Source organism: Chelonia mydas, chromosome 10, assembly GCF_015237465.2.
Source record: "Chelonia mydas isolate rCheMyd1 chromosome 10, rCheMyd1.pri.v2, whole genome shotgun sequence".
Taxonomy (NCBI): Eukaryota; Metazoa; Chordata; order Testudines; family Cheloniidae; genus Chelonia; species Chelonia mydas.
Window position 1 is genome coordinate 70493407 of NC_051250.2, and position 19686 is coordinate 70513092.

Here is a 19686-nt window from a genome sequence, read left to right on the forward strand (position 1 = left end):
GCTTCAAGCACAAGTGGAGACCTGAGATGCTAGCAGGGGGAGAATAAAGTAAAAGTGGTTTCATTATGACAGTCTGCAGAATTCTTCTAAGCTCTTCCCAAAAAAATCAGAACAAGTTGCCATCCTAGTCTTTTCACCTAAGGAGCTTGCACCCTTATGTCTAGGTTATGATTTCCCACCTGCATCATCATAGAGACACAGGGGGAAACATGGCAAGACATACAATAAATGCTACATATTGTCCCCTCCCATTTCTCAGCACAAATTGCTTTGGTCTATTGCATTTCAGAGCTGTGTGTGTGTGTGTGTGTGTGTGTGTGTGTGTGTGTGTGTGTGTGTGTGTGTGTGTGGTGGGGGTACGTTGAGTTGGAGAAGAAAGTATCCATTCCTAATGGGACATGTCTATCTAGGTGCACAGCACAGACAGGTAGGTCAGTAAGAATATAAAGAGAAGGCGCTTACTTGATTTCAGCAAAGCTGCTAGAACCTCAGTGGCAGCCCTGGAGGAAGAAAAACAATGGAGAAATAATGTCAATTTCTTCAATAATTTTTTTTAACCTTGGTCTTCCAATCTCTGGGTCAGATCTCCAGTTGTTACAAATTGGCAGGACCTCACTCACATTGATAGAGCTACACTTAGTAACAGCAGCTGAGGATCAGGCTCTCTGTGTTTGATTCAGTTATCCAACAAGACCAGCATTAGCCCTCTAGCCTCAACATTACGTTAATCTGTACTGACCATTAAAAATAAACAAACACCCACCTATCAAAAGAAATGAGACAAGTCTTCAGTCTTTGAACTGTTTCCCTTGAGCCCTCTGTCTGCATCACTGACTCAGAACAAATCCAGACCAGACACGGGGATATATTTCTGCCACCTGGGTCATCAGACACATGTACATCATAAGATGTGTCAGCTCCAGGGTTCTGGCCAAATTCCAACTCAAGACATTTCATTTTGCTAAACTAAACATTCCCCCCTCTGGCGTCAATTTAAAAAGAAAAACGGCCTCTCCCTTTATCATTATCAATCACTAGTATTACAGTAGCCACAGCTAAGATCAGGGCCCCATGGTGGTAGGCGGTGAAAAAACATATATTAAGAGAACCCCTGCCCCAAAGTGTTTACAATCTAGACAGACAAAGTAGGTGGATGTGAAGTGACTTGCTCAAGGCTACACAGCTCAATCTGTGGCAGAGCTGGGACTAGAACCCAGGCCCTCCTGTGTCCCAGATGAGTGCCCTATCCACTAGACAACACTGCCTCTCGATTCTTTCCCCCACAGAAATTGTGTAACTTTGCTGTAGCAGAACAGCTGCTGCGTCTCACCCAGAGACAGCTGTATTTCAGTGGGTGAGCAATCCCACACAGCTCAGGATTCTATAGGCAACAGATACAAAATTGTAACAAAATATACTTGTAAAACCGAGAACTTTGACAAAGGGCCTTTTACACTCTGACAGTGGCTGAGGGCTCTTGACACTGACCTTTATGCCTCACTAGGCGCCAGCCGTGAAACTGCACGCTCAGATGTGTGTTCTTTCCCAGCTAAATAAATACAGGCAGAAGGGGGAGATGGAGTGAGACACTCCTGATTTTCCCCTTTAACTGTTTCCTTCTCCTTAGGGAAACAATGAAATACACATACATACAGTCACTGCACAAAGGGCTAAGTGTGCCAATGTAGTCAAACCAAGCTCCCTGCAACTGTCCCAAACCCACATGGGGAGTGCATGAAAACATCCATCAGTCCTCTCATGTCCCCACATCTCTGCCCTGTCTCTGACCTTCCATCACTGCCAAAGCTCCCAGCTGCTAGCCTTTGACAGCTCTATAATTCAAAAGAACGAACGGGTCATTTCACCTAAGAGTGTCACTGATAGGAGAGCAATCACGTGCTAGATTCAAGATGCAGAGATGCCACAATGGATTAAACTTCTATCAGAGTTTACCCTCCACTGGGAAACCCAAATCCCACCCACTCCTTACCCTCCCCTGTCCTGATTGCTGTCTCTTCTTCCTAGCAATGACTTTGGCTTGCCTTCACTAAAACAAAACCTTACCAACATGCACTGGCTCCGTTCACAGGGAAATACCAACTAATGCGTTCCACTGGCTCTTGCTGGGGTGACAGTGCTTTAGGAGAAGGGAGAAAGCGAGTAGTTAAGGAGTCTCAGGTTCAGAACCAGATGCGCTTCAGTGCCCAGGTGAGCTATGAGAGGAAGTTGAACAATTCACTGACCCAGCAGGCTGCCAAGTCAAAGCAGGTCACTGGGTCTGGTTTTAAACAGGAGCTGGATCAATTTGTGCCCACTCTGAAAACCACAGTAAGGACAATCAAATGCTTCAGTATGTCACTCATTTCATATTGCGATGACATGGCTGGTGGGTATATGCACCTCTGCTCTCAAATGGATGGAATCAGAGCTGCTTCTCTGTGTAGCATAGGCGCCATACAGCTAGTAGCAGAAGAGATTCTCCTATATCAGCCTATGCTTTTGGAGCAGGAGGACTAGAGCTCAAGCCCCACTGTTACTGCGAATTTCCGGTGCCGACAGCATGTCGGATAACTACATCTATAAGGCCCTTCATGCCCACAGATTCATTACAATATAATCTCTTTATAAACAAATCCCCAAATAAATCATATTAACTTCCACATTGAGCCAATTATCATCCTACAGCAGAAAATAAATATTTTATTTTCACCAAACTACTATTTATCGTGTGTCCACTCAACAGCTGAGAAGATGAAAGCTTCCAGAGCCGACTCCTGCCAGCACCTAATGTTCCAGGCCAACCTCCCTTACAAACCTACCTATCTGAGAATTAATCTGTCAGACACACAAACAGCAAACAGGGCCAAGAAAAAAAAAAAGTCAACATGGTAGCATTTCTGCAACTAAAGTCTCACCAATTAAAAAGCAGGAAAGTCATCATCACTTCTGCAGGAATTAGACAGCAGCCAGGCAGCTGATGGAAGGTGTTCAGTGTGACATGCAACCATTCAGTGTGTTAGACTGCCACCTGTTGGAATGGGCTATACTGCTCACACCGATTACCTAGCCTTTCCCCCAAGTTTTCAAGTAGGGACTAGGGAAACAACTTCCAAGCAAATCTCAACCCAGCTCAAACCGTCATCCAGAACTCACATCCAAATATGAGTCATGACTGGGGTTTGATATTATGTGTATACATGTATTGTGCACTGGCCTTTGCATTTCCTGGGTGATTCCTGAACCAGACGCCAAAACCCTGAATATCATGAGAAAAGCTGTGCCCACAGTGTTTCTGGCTCCATCCGGCAGACCTAAGAGGTCGGGGCAGTTCCAATAGGCATTGGATGCACTAATGCACTTTTGGGGGCTTATCTAAAATGAAGCATCGAACATTCACAAGGAACCTCCACAGACCTATGACACTGCTATGTGAGAGAGCCAATCTCCCCTCTGCCACAGAGGCAGCAGGGACTCGTTTTGCACACTTTTCTGGGCAATAAATTACCATCTAAACCCAGACCTCACTTGGGCCCAAAGCCCAGTACCTCCCACTAATAGGAATCATCACATTCCACAGACTATCACCTACTTCTGGGAGGACTTCACAAGCCAATTAGTGTAACCAGCTGAAGGCAGAGCCACAAACACAGTGTGCACCCTCCCCTGAAGAAGCGAGCCCTTTCCCACCAGAAGAAACCCTGGAAGTACCGACAGCCATCTGACCACGCCCCTCCTGGGTGGTAAAAGAGAGTAGAGGGGCTTTGACTAACACAGATTGTCAGCACCTACCTAAGCCACGCAATACTGAAATCTATCACTCAGTGCCGGAGACTTGCAAACTGCCAAACGCTGTCTGACCTCCCTTTTCCAAGTAAAGCTAATCAAAAAGCTAGTGAGTGCCCAGCACTGTTTGAAAGTCAGGCCCCTTCACCACACGTCAAGTTGAACACCTCAAATCACGAGTCATTTTTGACAACCGAGGCCCATGTTTCTTTGCCTGCGTGCCTGCTCTATAGCAATTAATCCCTCACGGCACTGGCCACAGAAGTCAAATCTGAGACCTTTCTCCAAATGTAGAAAAAAATTACTTCTGCCCTGATATAGAGGACACCTTCGTATTCAATAATCCAGGAGGAGTTCCCATCTCACGATCACCAGAATAAACATTTGTATGTTGTATCCCTTCCAGTGGTGCACATAGAATCCATTTCTTACCTGGCCGGTACTGCTGATCCCTTCCCCTCCCTGTGTCTCTCCTGCCTATTTAGAATGTTAGCTCCCTCTTCAGGGCAGGGAATGTCTCTTACTACATGTCTGTACTGTGACTATCACACTCCTTTTAGCTAAGGTGCTTGTAGGACCGCCATCACAGTTGCATCCAGTTCCTCACAATATTTTATGCATTTATCCTTCCAATACCCTTATGGGGCAGGGCAGTTCTACTTTCCCTGTTTTATACATAGTCTCTCTGTACCTCAGTTGCCTAAGTGACTTACCCAAGGTCACAGAGGAAGTCTGTGGCAGAGCAGGGATTTGAATCTGTGTCTCCTGAGTCCCAGGCTGGCACCCTAAGCAGGCCCGAACTCAGCTGGTGCCTGTGTGTGTGTGTGTGTGTGTGTGTGTGTGTGTGTGAATGTAATTATACTTAAGTAGAATGAAGCTTGCCATTTTCCATTCTGAAAAAACCACAATCTATCAAAAGGATTTTATAAAATGAAATATACAGTCTGTTGTGTGTCGTATAGCGTGTACTTTACAGGTACTCCATATAGGGTCAGACATTTTAAATTTAGGTGCAACTCAAGCAAAGTGAAGAAAAGACATTTGGAAAACAAACAAAGATATTGGGCCAAATCCTCAGCTGGTGTTATTCAGCTCAGATAAATTGAAATCAATGGAGCTACATTGATTTATGCTAGTGGAGGATCAAGTCCAGTATTTCCCATGAGACTGTAAACCAGTAAAAGAGACAGAGTGTCTTTGAGTTGATGCCTGGCAAAGCCTCCCCAGAATATAATCAATATCTGGGGCTATGAACAAATTCAAACACCCAAAACATTCTAAGGGGAAAGAAGGAAACACAACCGAAAGTCATATAGGGGAGGGAAGGACATTCAGTGAGGGATAGGCAAGCTGACTGATACACTGACAGAACTTTAGCAAGCAAGACAACCGGTGTTGGTACCACACAGTCACCTAGTAACACCATATGTTAAACCAACAGCCCCTTTTCTGGCATCAGAAGAAATAATGAGATGAAGAACCTGGGACAAGGGAAATGAAAGGATAATGAAAAATAAAACGTGTATGAGCGAGAGAACAAAAAAGACAGGAACAGGAGGGAAAGGCTGCAAAGCTCAGGAAAGATGAAGCCGTGAGCACATGCTACACCAGAGAACTTGATAGCGTGCCCAGTGCAAAACTTTACATTTGTCTCAGGAAAGAACAGATTTAAAAAAAAAAAAAAAAGCCTTACAGACCTGTCCATATGTTGTCGACTGATTCTCTGCTCTTTGCAGCAATAAATCACTAAGATCATACACTGGATTTTAAAAAACAACCCTCTCAAAGGGGTTCATTTATACCTTTCAGTAAAAAATGTATAACTAAAGTTGCCCTATCTTAAAAGACATAATAATAAATGCTGCGCTGTAACAAAAAACCCCTCAATGGCTTCAGAGACAGCCACTCTGAAGAATAAAGGGCTTTGAAGTGCTTCCAGATCAGCAGGGCTGATAACTGGGCATGAGCACAACTTAACCAGATAGACAAATGCTTCTTGCAAATTCAGTGTAGGAACCATAAACAACAACCAGGAAAAAATGCCACTGTTCTGTGTGCCAAATAAAAATTGGATTATCCAGCACAACTGGGCACCCCAGACAATGAATAATAAGAAAAGAAGTTTTATTTCTAGGTCACCCATGCAGATCCAGGCCACTGCGTTGCCTGCATCCATCACTAACTGATGGTGTGACTTTGGGCAAGCTGTTGATTAATTCTGTGCCCCAGTCCCTCTATCTTTAAAATAGAGATAATTCACCTGTGCTTCATACTAGTGTCATAGGTATGAAACAAACCCCTTTTAGTGCTTCTTGAGCACAACCTTGACTACCTGCACCTCACTCTGGGTGGAACCACATGGTCCACCCTCTCTTAAACTGACTTTCTGGGCCACAGCTCCCTTGTTCACCAATTGTATTAATGCCACAGGCCCAGCTTGGTTTGGCATCTGTAAGGCCTTTCACTCTGGCAACCTGTGACCAGCGTAGGGTTGCCAACTTTGGCTGGATGAATTCCTGGAGATACCATCACATGATATAATCTTTAATTAAAAATTAATCTTTCAATCCTGGAGGGTTGGCCTAGACCAACGAGGTGGTTAAAGTGACACAGCAACCGCTTCTTCAAAACGAAGTGTTATGTATTCATGTGTGGGAAGCACACAGAGGGAAGGGTAAACAAAAATAACAATAAAGGTCTACATGCATATTTGCCTCTACCCAATCCTTAAACTTTCCTTGCAAGCTTTGCTACGTTTCAGTTACCTCCATCTCTGGGTCGTGAGAAGCAGAGCCCTCTGCTGCTGTTTCTGCCTCTCTGTCTCCTTGCCAGCCTGCCAGCTTTTTGCTTTTGCTGACACTCTGACCACTCTCTCAACTTCCACCTTTTTTTAGGCCCAGGTTCCTCTAGTGTTTGATATCCTCCTTTTGATCCTAGGCTTAAGCCTTGATAAGAAACCATTCTGAGCCTGAGTGAAGCCAGGTAGGGTATTCCCCAATAAACAGCTTCCCCGTTGTTTTCTCAAGGACTCTTATCTGTGTCATTGTTTTATCATTCCTGTTTGGCTCCCTTAATATCCCCTTTTGATCTAACTCCATAGCAAGTAACTCATCATAACCAAACACCGAAGGATTAAACAGATGTTTGTACAGCACTTTGAAAATGAAAAGTGAAACTATGTGAAGGCTATTTGATCGCTTGGGTGAAATGAGTTGAAAGTTCATAGCCCAGTTCCACTGGGTAGGTGTCCAAATCTCAAAACCACCTTACAACTGCTCCAAGACAGCAGGGAAGCCAAAGATTGGATAGGCAGGGAACGACCCAAGAGATCTGTGCAAATCCAACTCCTACAGCTTTAATCACCCACCTGTCCACCTCTCCCATGGGCGTCTTTGCGCTTTTTCCATGCTTACACATGGGACACCTACCTCAAAGTAGTGCATAAAGCCTCTACCCTTTAGTTGGTCAAATGCCTCTTCCAGACTCCCTTCTGCCATGATGCCTAGAGAAGAGCTCACACTGACAATGGCTAAGTAGAGCGCTAATGGAGATTCCTAGGATTTATTGAAGGAAAATAAAGGTGATTGGGAACCATGAGGTTCTGCACATAGCTAGCATACAGCATGATCTTATCATGGCCCCCCTCCTATTCTCCCCCCCCCCAACCCTATTGCTCATCACACAAAGACAAGATGCAACAAGTGAGTGTAGATCGCAAGCTCTTTGGGCAGGGACCAGCCCCGTCATGTGTGTTTATACAGCACCTAGCACAATGAGGGTCCTGATCCTGATTGGGCCCTTTGGGTGCTGCTACAAACAATCATCTGGCTCGAAGCACATTTCCCAGAGAAGTGAAGGGAATAAACTACACTCAAGCTGTACATATTGTCAGGCTGTATTTTATCGTCAACCCGAGGGACTCATGCTTCACTCTCAGGATTTATATAGTCAGCAAAGCATCCTGCTAAAAATACAGTTTCACAGTTGAGGGTCATTTAGATACATGGCGCTTAGCTTCAAGGGTCACTTAGACACCATGGCGACAGGTGCTTTGTACAAGAGGTGGATCTCATCTGAGATAAATGCCTTGAATAATCATTTCCTTGGTGGCCCAACAATACTGAGCATAAATGTGCAGGCACTTGCATAGAGATTTGGTTTAAAGATTTAAAAATAGTGATTTATGGATCCTGGAAATGTGGTTGGGCAAGGCCACAGCTGCTGTTGGCATTTTCATGCCAATGCTAGTCCAAGACTGACACAAACACCCATCATCATGAGCTCTTTAATTCCAGCCTGCTTACAGTTTGCAATAACCCCCTCGACATCAGCAGGTGGCGCTCCAGCTGTTCTGCACAGATGTGGGTTTGGTGGAATGCCGAAGGATGGCAAAGATGCCCTGAACATTAATTTCTCTTCACACTCTACCCACAAGTTCTTCGCTAATGTTTGCTACAGTTCCAGCCACCAGGATTTTTTTTAAAGGGAGCTCTATATTTCATCCAAAAAAAATCACATCTTTTCTGTGACTCTAGCCATTCTGCTGGATGTAATTAGCGAGCAAGAGATCCCACGTACAAATAAGTGATACAGAAATTAAGCCTATTTAAAGAATATTTCTCTGAAGCTTTATGGGTTTCTATGGGTTTTAACAATCAAAGAGAAAAGGATGAAGACAGAAGATAGATGGAGGCCAAGTCACTGTTAACAGCACAGAGCACCCATTACTGCTGAAAATATACTGGGCCCCTGCCCTTTTAATGCCTTCAGCGGACATCAACCCTGATTCTTCTCTCACTTGCACCATGGTGAATTAAAGTCACAAAGTGTTTTCTAAAAGATATTCCCTGGCTCAAGCAGCAGTTATGGGCATGATGCAGATGTCACTAAGAGAGGATCTCAGTCCTTGTGCGACGCAGGAGGTCGGACTAGATAATCATAACTGATCCTTCTGGCCATAAACCTATGAACTATACCAGTGTAAAACCAATGCCAGAGGAGAATGAGACCCAGAAAGCAGGGATTAAACTGATGCTCATTCTCTCTCATCCCCCATGCCTCCCAATATAAATCCTGCCTCTCACCCACCCCTCACTGGGGTATTTTATGGTGCCGCAATAAGTTTGTTTTTGGCAGAAAAGAAGAATCACTGGGATTTACAAAGGGCTGCTGCAAAGAGTCCCAGCCCAGGCACCTCTCTCTATCTCTTTCATAGCCACATAATCCAACTACATCTGTATGCGTGATACAAAGCATGAGGGAATCAGGTGGTCTCTGAGCCATCCAGTCCCTTAGCCCCCAGAATACATCTCTCATCAGAGGAGGGGCTGATTTTACTCATTGCCGAGGACATACATTTTGATTCATGTTCAAACAAAGCACCAGTGGCTCTTTTTCAGGGCAGCGCATAGGTAGCACCACCTCCAAAGGCTGAAATCAGGTCCCAGAAAGATATTTTCCATTCTTATCAATTCCCTCTCCGGGGTCAGATGTCACCAGTATGGCTGAGGCAGGCTGTGACAGCTTGTCATTCACATCAAGATGAAAGGACTGGAAGGATCACAATCAAATAGAATTTTTAACAGATTAATTACCCACAGCAGCTTCAGTATGACCATGTGAGAACCCAAAGGGCATGCATGGAGAGGCTGAGAGAGAGGCATTGATGTTATCCCTGATAGACCTATAAAGGCGGGGAACAGGAATGCTCTTCTTAGGTTGGTGTGTTAACATATTATCATAGAACCATATGCAAACAAAGCCAGTGCAGCACGTTGGCATAACATGGGCCCAAATCATCCAATAGGTAATTAAAATGTGTCAATCAAAGGGGTTCAATCTGTCCCTTTCCCCCTGGAGACCCGCCTTTCAATCCCATTTAAGTCACCAGTGGAAATGAGTCTGGTGGTCTCTTTGCCAAGTCCTTAGCTGATACATATTCACATCACATCAGTTTACTAGGACTGGCAGCCTGTGCTCAAGAGGAGCCTTCCCTCCCCTCCCGTACTGGCAGACACATCAAAAATGTTTTACTGCACATCAAGACCGAGGTGAATCAGCAAAGTGGGGGGAGAGGGGAGGAGAAGAGATCCAGCCCCACTTGTGCCTGCACTATGCTTACTTCTAGCCAGATCTCTGACTCACACTTTTATGAGGACTAAACCCACTCAAAGCAATACAAGAAAAGCGGACAACTCATTTGCCAAGTAAAACCTGTATAGTGTGTCACTGACTCAGCTGAAGAGCGTGGCTTAGAGACCTATGCCAAATCCCGGTAACCACAGGTTCAAATCTTGGTAGACACGGACTCAGCCTTCTGAGGAGGATAAATTGATTTCTGGGCACTTTGCAACATGGGAGCCTTTCAGAGGTACCCTTAAAAGACAAAGTGCTCTCTGAGGGTATCTAGAGCCTGGCACTTAAAACCAGCCACCCAAACTGCACTCAAAGTTTTGCCCACAACTAATTGCAAATGCATAGTTTTGGGGGTGCGGTTAATTGTGGGCAAAATGATAGCAACTAGATGTCCAACTACTTCTAGCTGTGCCAGCAAGCCAGGTACCAGGGCTTCTAACTATCACTATTTATGCCATGTTGTTGTAGGCATGTAGGTCGCAGGATATTAGAGAGACAAGGTGGGTGAGACAACGTCTTTTATTGGGCCAACTGCTGTTGATGAAAGAAACAAGCTTTTGAGCTGACACAGAGCTCTTCTTCGGGTCTGGAAAATGTATTCAGAGTGTCACAGCTAAATACAAGGTGGAACAGATTGTTTAGCATAAGTATTTAATACTTATTTCAATGGACCATTGAAAGTGAAGAGGCTCATTAACACAGCTCCAGTAATAGGGGGGAAAGGAAGGGAGGGAGGGGAAAGCAGCGGGGGGGAAGGGGAGTTAATGGGTTACAGATTGTTGTAATAAGCCATAAATCCAGTGTCTCTGTTCAGTCCATGATTTTTAGTGTCTAGCAAAGTTATGAATTTAAGCTCCCAGGCATTAATGCCCCAATAACAACTAAATGGGTGAAACTAGACAATGATTATGCTCTCGAATGAACTCACACAGGAAAATGATAAAAGAGTGTCAGGGTTCCTTCCCCACTCTGAGCACTAGGGTACAGAAGTGGGGACCTGCATGAAAGACCCCCTAAGCTTATTCTTACCAGCTTAAGTTAAAAACTTCCCCCAGGTACAAACTTTGCCTTGGCCTTGAACTGTATGCTGCCACCACCAAGCGTTTTAAACAAAGAACAGGGAAAGAGACCACTTGGAGACGTCTTTTCCCAAAATATCCCCCCAAGCCCTACACCCCCTTTCCTGGGGAAGGCTTGATAATAATCCTCACCAATTTGTACAGGTGAACACAGACCCAAACCCTTGGACCTTAAGAACAATGAAAAATCAATCAGGTTCTTAAAAGAATAATTTTAATTAAAGAAAAGGTAAAAGAATCACCTCTGTAAAATCAGGATGGTAAATACTTAACAGGGTATTCAGATTCAAAACACAGAGGATCCCTCTCTGGGCAAAACCTTAAAGTTACAGAGAACAGGAATAAACCTCCCTCTTAACACAGGGAAAATTCACATAAAACAAAAGACAAAACTAATCCGCCTTGCCTGGCTTACCTATACTGGTTGCAATATTGGACACTTGGATTAGGATGGGTTGAAGATGCATTTCTGTCTGGCCTCTCTCAGTCCCAAGAGAGAATAAAAATGTAAACAAAGAGCACAGACAAAAGCCTTTCCTCCCCACCCCAAGATTTGAAAGTATCTTGTTCCCTTATTGGTCCTTTGGGTCAAGTGCCAGCCAGGTTAGCTGAGCTTCTTAACCCTTTACAGGTAACAGGATGTTGCCTCTGGCCAGGAGGGATTTTATAGCACTGTATACAGAAAGCTGGTTACCCTTCCCTTTATATTTATGACAAAGACAGAAGCACCACATCACCTGTGGGTGAACACTTTTCGCAAAGGGATCGCTCTAGATCTGACCTAACAGTCCTCATCCACAAACGAAACCTGAACAGCACTTTCAAAAGATGAGTTTGGGAGCGTAAATTCATAACTTTTCTAGACACTAAAAGTCATTGACTGAGTAGAGACACTGAATTTATGGCTCAATAAAACAATCTATAACCCACAAACAACCCCCTCCAACTGCCTCCCGCCCATGACAGGAAGGGTGTTAACGGGTTACTTTACCTTGGATGATCCCTTGAAATGTGTGTTAAATACTTATGCTAAACAATCTGTTCCACCTTGTATTTAGCTGTGACACTCTGAATACATTTCCCAGACCCGAAGACAAGCTGTATGTCAGCTTGAAAGCTTGTCTCTCTCCCCAACAGAAGTTAGTCCAACAAAAGATATTATCTCACCCACCTTATTTATGCCCACAGTTATTTGTGAGTACAAAATGGGAGGCAGGTTTCAACGTAATAAGGTCCATAGCCAAAGCTCTCCTTCTCTTTCTACAGCATAACTCATTGGCTAGCACTCTCCAACCCAGAGATGGCAGCATTTCCAAGGCACGATATGTTGGTAAAGTACTTCAGGATGCTCTAAAAGATGTAAAATATTATTCACTAAAAAGTATCCTTTATTGGATGTAACAAGGCTGCAGTGATGGATGGAAGATATGGCTTTCATTTCAGTCATTCCTGAAATGTATGTTTAAAGAGAAATTTAAAAAATTTAAAAATCTTTAAAAATTAACAGATATGAAAAGAATTAGATATGTGAAGATGCAACACTGAGATGGGGGTTGGCATACAGCACTGGGCCCTGTGCTCCTGGAAATGGAGTTAACTTGTGTAAGCCTTTCTTTGAAGACACTCTGGCTGTCTCAAAAGAAAGAAAAAGACGACTGATTGATACTGGAACTGGACGGGAAAAAAGTTTGTTCTTTTTAATCTAATGGAATCATGAAAAAAATGTTGCCATTTTACTAGTCTCAGATACATCAGTTTAATAGCTTTGTGCAGCATTTCACTTTCCCCTCTGGTTCTGTTCAGATGAAGCCCATCTATAAAGTACAGCCAAAGGAAAGCGTTCAAGATAATGATTTAAAGAGGAGAACTAGCTTGCAGGCCCTTCTAGAACACACCACTGCAGCTAGAGGTCATATGCAAACACGGCTAACAGAGGGTATGTCTCAGGAACGAAGGGTTGTTCGTCACTCTGAAATATTCGTAACTCTGAACAAAACACTGTGGTTCTTCTTTCAGAAGTTTACAGCTAAACAGTGACTTAATACCGCTTCGAAACTTTACTATGCAGAAGAAAAATGCTGCTTACCCTTTATTTTTAGTAGTAGTTTATGTTTAACACAGCACTCACTGTCCTGTAACATATTTGCTTTTATTTATTTACTTATTTTTGTCTCTGTTGCTGCCTGATTGTGTACTTCTGGTTCCAAATGAGGTGTGTGGTTGACTGGTCAGTTTGTAATTCCAGTGTTCATAACTCTGAGATTCCATTGTACTACAATTAAAAGCCCACAGCTAGCCGGTGCCAGGTGACTAGGGCTAATGGGCTGTTTAATTGCAGTGTAGTACACCTTCCACTGCTCAGGATCCTAGAGCCCGAGCTCCAGCCCAAACATCTACACCACAAAAACAGCCCCACAACCTGAGCCCAAGCCAGCTGGCCACAGGTTTTTAATAGCAGTATAGACATACTCAGGATCACTTTCCCTGTACTGCGTGAAGAAATACATGTGTGTAAACAAGCAGTAATGCCACGTGATGCAATCCTCCAGTTTACACACCTCAACCCTGAATTTCTGAGTGGGCACTGCGGTCCAACTGTGCAGGTCCGACTGGGGCATTAGGGCCGCAGTTTGACTCTGTAAAAGCCTCCAAATCACGGTTTAACTGCAAGTGGGCCAAATGCATTGGCTGCAGCTGGTAACAATGAAGGAAGCATCATTATGACCAGTACACACACATTTGCATTAGGAAGTAAATGGAAAGATTAGTAACAGTACAGTGCTTTTCATCTGCATATATCAAAACCCTGCACAAAAGGAGGTAAGTAATATTATCCCCATTTTACAGATGGGGATTATGCAATTTGTACATGTTATCTACACTGATATAGAATGTGGGTTGATATTAGAGCTGGTTGGAAAGTTTTCATCTCAATGAAATTTCAACAAAAATGGGGAGGAAAATTTGTGGAAATTGTCAGTCCCAACCCCCACACCCCTGACTTTGCCACTGCCTTAATGTGTAGCCTTAGGCAGATCAAGAACTTCCACTGTACTTCCCTATGTGTATTTACCTGCCCCACCAGAGTGATGCTATAAACTTAATTAATTAGTGTTGGCAAATCACAAATTGAGATCAATGGATGAAGGTGGTAGAGAAATGCTAAGTATTTCTATTTTACAGATGCATTTTGGTCACCTTGGGCCAGATTTTCAAAGTTATTTAGGCGCTAAAAAATACAGATGGGTGCCTCGTGGGATTTTCAAAAACTCCTATGCCGTTTAGGGGTCTAAATCCTATTGAATTCAATGGGAGTTAAGCACCTAATTTATTTAGGCACTTTTGAAAAACTTAGTAGGCACTGATCTGCATCCTGAGGCAGAGCTACACACAGCCAGTTTCCAAAATATCTTGGTCATTATGAGCATGAGAGAGAGAGAGAGAGAGAGAGAGAGAGAGAGAGAGAGAGAGGAGGAGTACCTGGAAGGGTTGGCTTATACCCAGCTAAGGCAAGGTAAACCAGGCACATGGGGCTAGATTTTTAAAGGTATTTAGACACCTAAACATACAGATAGGTGCCTAGTGGGATTTTCAAAAGACCGAGGGACCTAACTACCTTTAAACGTCTGGTCTATAGTGGCTCAGCAAGAGGGAGACTCCCTTTTTGGCTCACGGGATAAAATGATGCCTATGTTCTATAGGAGGGTCTCAGACAACATCATGCAGGGTGCGCCAACGGCTATTTTGGCCACCAGGCAGGGAATCACTTTTAGCTGCAGGGCAGAGACGTGGGGAAACAGCCACATCAATAGGCCTGGTCGGAAACACATCTCCAATATAAAGCGGTGTCTATTTTTGTTGGCGATTGAATCTACCTGCTCATTTCTCCACGCACCTTGCTGAAAGTTGGCTCTTCAAAGTGTCAGTGCAGAGCATGAACATGAACATGAACGAAATATTATCACTCTAGAGCAGGGCGGGTTTCTTACTTCTTCAGAGCACGAGCCAAATCTTAACAGATAGTGAGCCCCCCAGACACCTCGCCTTTCATCCTGACCCCTCTCCTCCCATTTGAAACATATAACGTCCCTTTGGCATCAATAGCAATTGCTTACATGGGAAAAGGAATGTTAGGAAAGCATTTTAAGCTCTTTTTAATGCAATTTAGCAGGTGTAAAAAATTAGACACCATCTCCTTGTTCTCTGCAGACCACTGTCGAGCGATGCACAGACCACAGTTTGGGATCTATTGGACCTGAAGTCTAGGAAAGCGGTTCTAAATAGTAAGTGCAGGGGGGTGGAACAGGTGTCCTAAGAAATGCACCATCACTGTGGAGAATGAAGAATGGGTCAGTGAAGACGCCAGTGGGGATGATGCAGGCAGAAGTCCTGCACAAACAAATTTGGCATTTCTTTAGCATCACAATGGGACAGTTAGTTCCTCAGTCAGAGAGAAGAGTGCTCCCTTTTAATCCATCAGAGCCACTTCCTGAATTAATCAAAAAGTGTCAAATTTTTCTCAGTTATGCCTGTACAACCCTCTGGGAATCAGCTGTCTGGTCAGATCTCAACAGCTATGTAGCTAGCACCAGGCCTGATCAGTACTGTACTAGGATGGGAGATTTAGAAGGAAAATGATTAATTCAGAACTCAGCAAATATCAAGCCAAGCTCTCATCTTGGTTACACTGCACAGTTGCCACTTGAGATTAGTGGGGTTACAGTGGCATAACTGAGGGGACATTTTTGACCAGTATTTGCAGAAACCTAAATTATAACTTATGAATTGTATATTATTATTATTATTCTTTTTCTCGGAGAGCTCCCAACCAACCCAGCCAAACTCTGGTTAGTATGTAAGAACAAACTAGATAACAGCCCAGGGTGGCAGGGTCTAGCTGTAGATATAAAAATAAACGGATCGAGCTAAAAGGAGCTCAGTCAAAATTTAAGCATTATCAGGGTGGTTCAACCATGTGCCCTTGTTTTTCTGCACACAACAATTTGGAAAGAAGTGAAAGTTGGCATGACTGCCGACTTGCAAGCATGATTTTAAACAACCCCCCTCCCCACACACAAAATCAACAGACCACCACTCCCAACAAGATAGTGGGAGTTGAACCCAGCTGGCATTGTTATGTTATTGGAGTGTATGCCACATGGCTTGAGCAAAGTCCAAACAACATTGTTCCATTTAACAGGAAGGGAAAGTTCAGTGCATAAGCCAAAATCATCTGATGATTTTATGTGTCTTCCTAAATGGTCCAGTTATTGCTGCAGCCTGCTGTAATGCCCAATCTCTGAGCCATGACAGTTTCAAGATTTACACTTCAGAAAAAGAGGGAGGTTTCATTGCCAAAGCTGCTGCCTCTGCCATATTTGGAGTCAGTGAAGAACTGGTCTTCCTCACCAGCCACTTCCTCAAAGTTGTCAGGTTCTCCTCCATGTGTTCCAGCCCACTTCTCTGAGGCCAGCCTAGGGCTGCCCAGCTACAGGGTTATTTACAGGTTTTGTTCTCATAGCTGCCACCCCGAGTGTTGCCCTGCAGATAATGGTGCTAAGAAGAGCACTGACAGCATTATCAAGCCATGGACCCATACGGTGTCTGCAGCAGCACCCATCAGAAAACCCTCTTCCTCACCTACCTGATCAATTTCACATAGGCTTGGGCTGAACATTACTGGGTTTAAGCTGCTCTTTTATTCAACACTCCCTCCCCATCCCCACAGTCATCAGACTAACTGTGCAAACAATGTTGGGAGCCTGGCCTCAGGTCAACTACTGAGTGCTGAGGACTCTTCTTCAGTCATAGCTTCCAGAAGTGAGCCAGTCATACTTATTAGTCCACTGTATGCACGAAACCAAAGAGCATATCTGCACCAGGGAAATACTCTCATAAGTACCCACCGTTGCTAACACTTGTTCAGCTCCACCAGCATCAACAGCATAAGGAGTCCTATTGTAAATGGGCTGCTGCTGAGGACTTTGACACAGTGTCACATTACACCTGTTTGTGTACAAAACAATACAGTGTTTGAAACTGGTGGTGGCAGCTGAAGTCCTAGTCACACTTGGTCTGCCAGGCAGAGCTGAATGGACATAGCAGCACTGGGCAGTTCTTTAGAAACATTTCCTAGTGTAAAAAGGATTTGCCTTAATTGAATAACTGTGGGATCTTATTGCTATAACCACGGTATTCCCTCTGGCCTTCCTCTCCCTATTATGCGTTGATACCCTTATCTGTATTTGGACTGTAAGCTCTTTGTGGCAGGGACTATGCTTTCCTTTGCTCTGTGAAGCACCTGGCACACCTTGGTGCCATACCAATAAAAATCCAAAATACATAAAATCAATATCCCTACTCTGGGAGCACATTACTGGACCAGCATGGATGTGCTGACACCTAAGTGTGTGGTCTGAGTTTTATCTGCTCACTCTTTCTCCCCCCCACCTCCCCCTGCTATCAGGAAATGAATGTCAACATACAGCTCAGCACTCTCCAAGGGGGATTCTTCCTTTGTCTCCTTGACACATGGGAATGGAGCCAAGCAAACAGGCAGGGAGAGTAAAAAGAAAAGGAGGACTTGTGGCACCTTAGAGACTAACCAATTTATTTGAGCATAAGCTTTCGTGAGCTACAGCTCACTTCATCGGATGCAAGGAGATGTGCTGGAGGCAGGGAGAGTGCTTGCTTATCTCCTCAGTGGCGAGAATTCAGATAGGGTTCACATAGAAACTTCCTCCATCCAGTCACAACCCCCTGGGGATGGGGGGTGGGAGGGTTTGCTCAGTTAGGTCATAAACAAAACAAAGGGCTGACAGCCTATGGTTTCCTTTAGTGTAAGTGCCGCAGCAGCTATAGCTGGCCAACAGTCTGGCTTCCCAAACAACTCCTGCTAATCAATAATTCTGCTTTCCTAGAGCTTTGCTGTTGACCCCCTTCTCATACACGTACAAGGTAGTGTGAGCACATCACCCCACCCTCACTCACTCCTTTCACAATCCAGTTCAAAAGATGCCCTTCGTGTGCATAAAGCAGCAGCCATTCGTACATTTCTACTGACTGCCTCATGGATCATCTCTCTCTCTCTACCTGCTCAGAGATGCCACCCCCACCCCACCATAGTATCTGACAGCCTCAAATGTTAATGGATTTTTCTCACTGCACCCCTGTGGGGTAGGAAGCATCATTACCCCATGTGTAAAAGGAGAAACTGATGCACAGAGAGGCTAAGGGTCCAATTTTCAAAAGAGCTCAACACCTCAGATGCTGGGGGCTCTTTTGAAAATCATGCCTTTATTTTGGTACCAAATTAGGCTCCAAGATATTTTGGAAACCAGGCCCCATTTGTGTGTGCTGAGCCTCTGGCTCCGTGTGATTTGTCCAAGATCACACAGCAAGTTAGTGCTACAGTCAGGAACCGAGCCTATGCCTTCCACATCCCAAACCAGCGCTGTAACCATAAAACTATCCTTTCTCATCTGACACCAGACGCTTGACTTCTACTTCTTACAATGGGAGAGCCATCTCCTCCACAGCTCTACCTCATCTATAATCCATCTATCTTTTTCAGAAATTATCCACAAAAAGAACAGGAGTACTTGTGGCACCTTGGAGACTAACAAATGTATTAGAGCATAAGCTTTCGTGGGCTACAGCCCACTTCATCAGATGCATAGAATGGAACATATAGTAAGATATATAGATATAGATATACATACAGATAAGTTGGAAGTTACCATAACAAATGTGAGAGGCTAATTAGTTAAGATGAGCTATTATCAGCAGGAGAAAAAAAACTTTTGTAGTGAAACCAGAAATTATCCAGAGGCTTTTTTCTCCTTTCACTATGAAGTACCTCCTGATCCCTCTTCCTTCTGATAATTAGTACATCACCCTATTGCTTACATATTATCTAACTCTGGGAAGCACTCTGGTATTCAGCTTGCATGAAAGATCCTATGTGAAATAGAGTTGTATATCTCATTAGACTGGGCAAATAATGTCTGTGGTTGGTTGGGAGATATGCCTCAAAAGACATCATGCAAGGTCAACTGTAAATTACAACAGTTATAGCCATGGGGTGTGAAAGTCAAGTCATGGGGAATAGCAAGACCTTGCCCTGATGCCATCTTTTCAAACATAACCCAATAGGCCAGCGAAGGGGATGATATAATGGGAAAGCAAAGAAATCCCTTGACTAAGAAGCATCAGTTCTTTCTAACCCCAACCATTCCATTTCTGGAATAGAAATGAAATGGCCATTGATCTCTGTGAGCTAAATCAACAATGAGCTTATCTCCTCTGGAATAGTACTACTGATGAAGTGAGTCAATCAATACTTGTTCTTTCCCGTCATTTTTTATAGAAATTAAGTTAAATGTGGAAGTGGATTTCTAGCTGTTTGTCAAATATTGTACACAATGGTTTTTAAGAGCTGTTTTAACTGTGGTAATTGCATAACACTTGCGGCTACCAATAGATGGCACCAGGCTTTCTGTATGAATTTATTTGCTCCTGCCATCTGGAGCAACTTTCCTGTGCAGTATTTCTCTCAGCCTCATTGACTCTCCATCTATTTTCAAATCTCATCAGAAAGAATCTCTTTTCTCCCTTGACTCTGCCTCTTAATTTTTCAATTTCTCTCTCCTTCTGTTATTAACAGTACACAGCCAATAACGGATAATTC

The 19686-nt window shown here is 43.9% G+C and overlaps 1 protein-coding gene across 1 annotated transcript in view; it reads right to left on the minus strand.

Annotated features, from left to right (window-relative positions):
• Positions 1–19686, minus strand: part of AGBL1 (AGBL carboxypeptidase 1) — a 354668-nt gene that overhangs the window by 321581 nt on the left and 13401 nt on the right. Inside the window, exon 5 of the mRNA XM_027822795.3 lies at positions 463–500. Within this exon, the coding sequence (XP_027678596.3) occupies positions 463–500 (38 nt within the window). The remainder of the gene's footprint in view (positions 1–462; positions 501–19686) is intronic.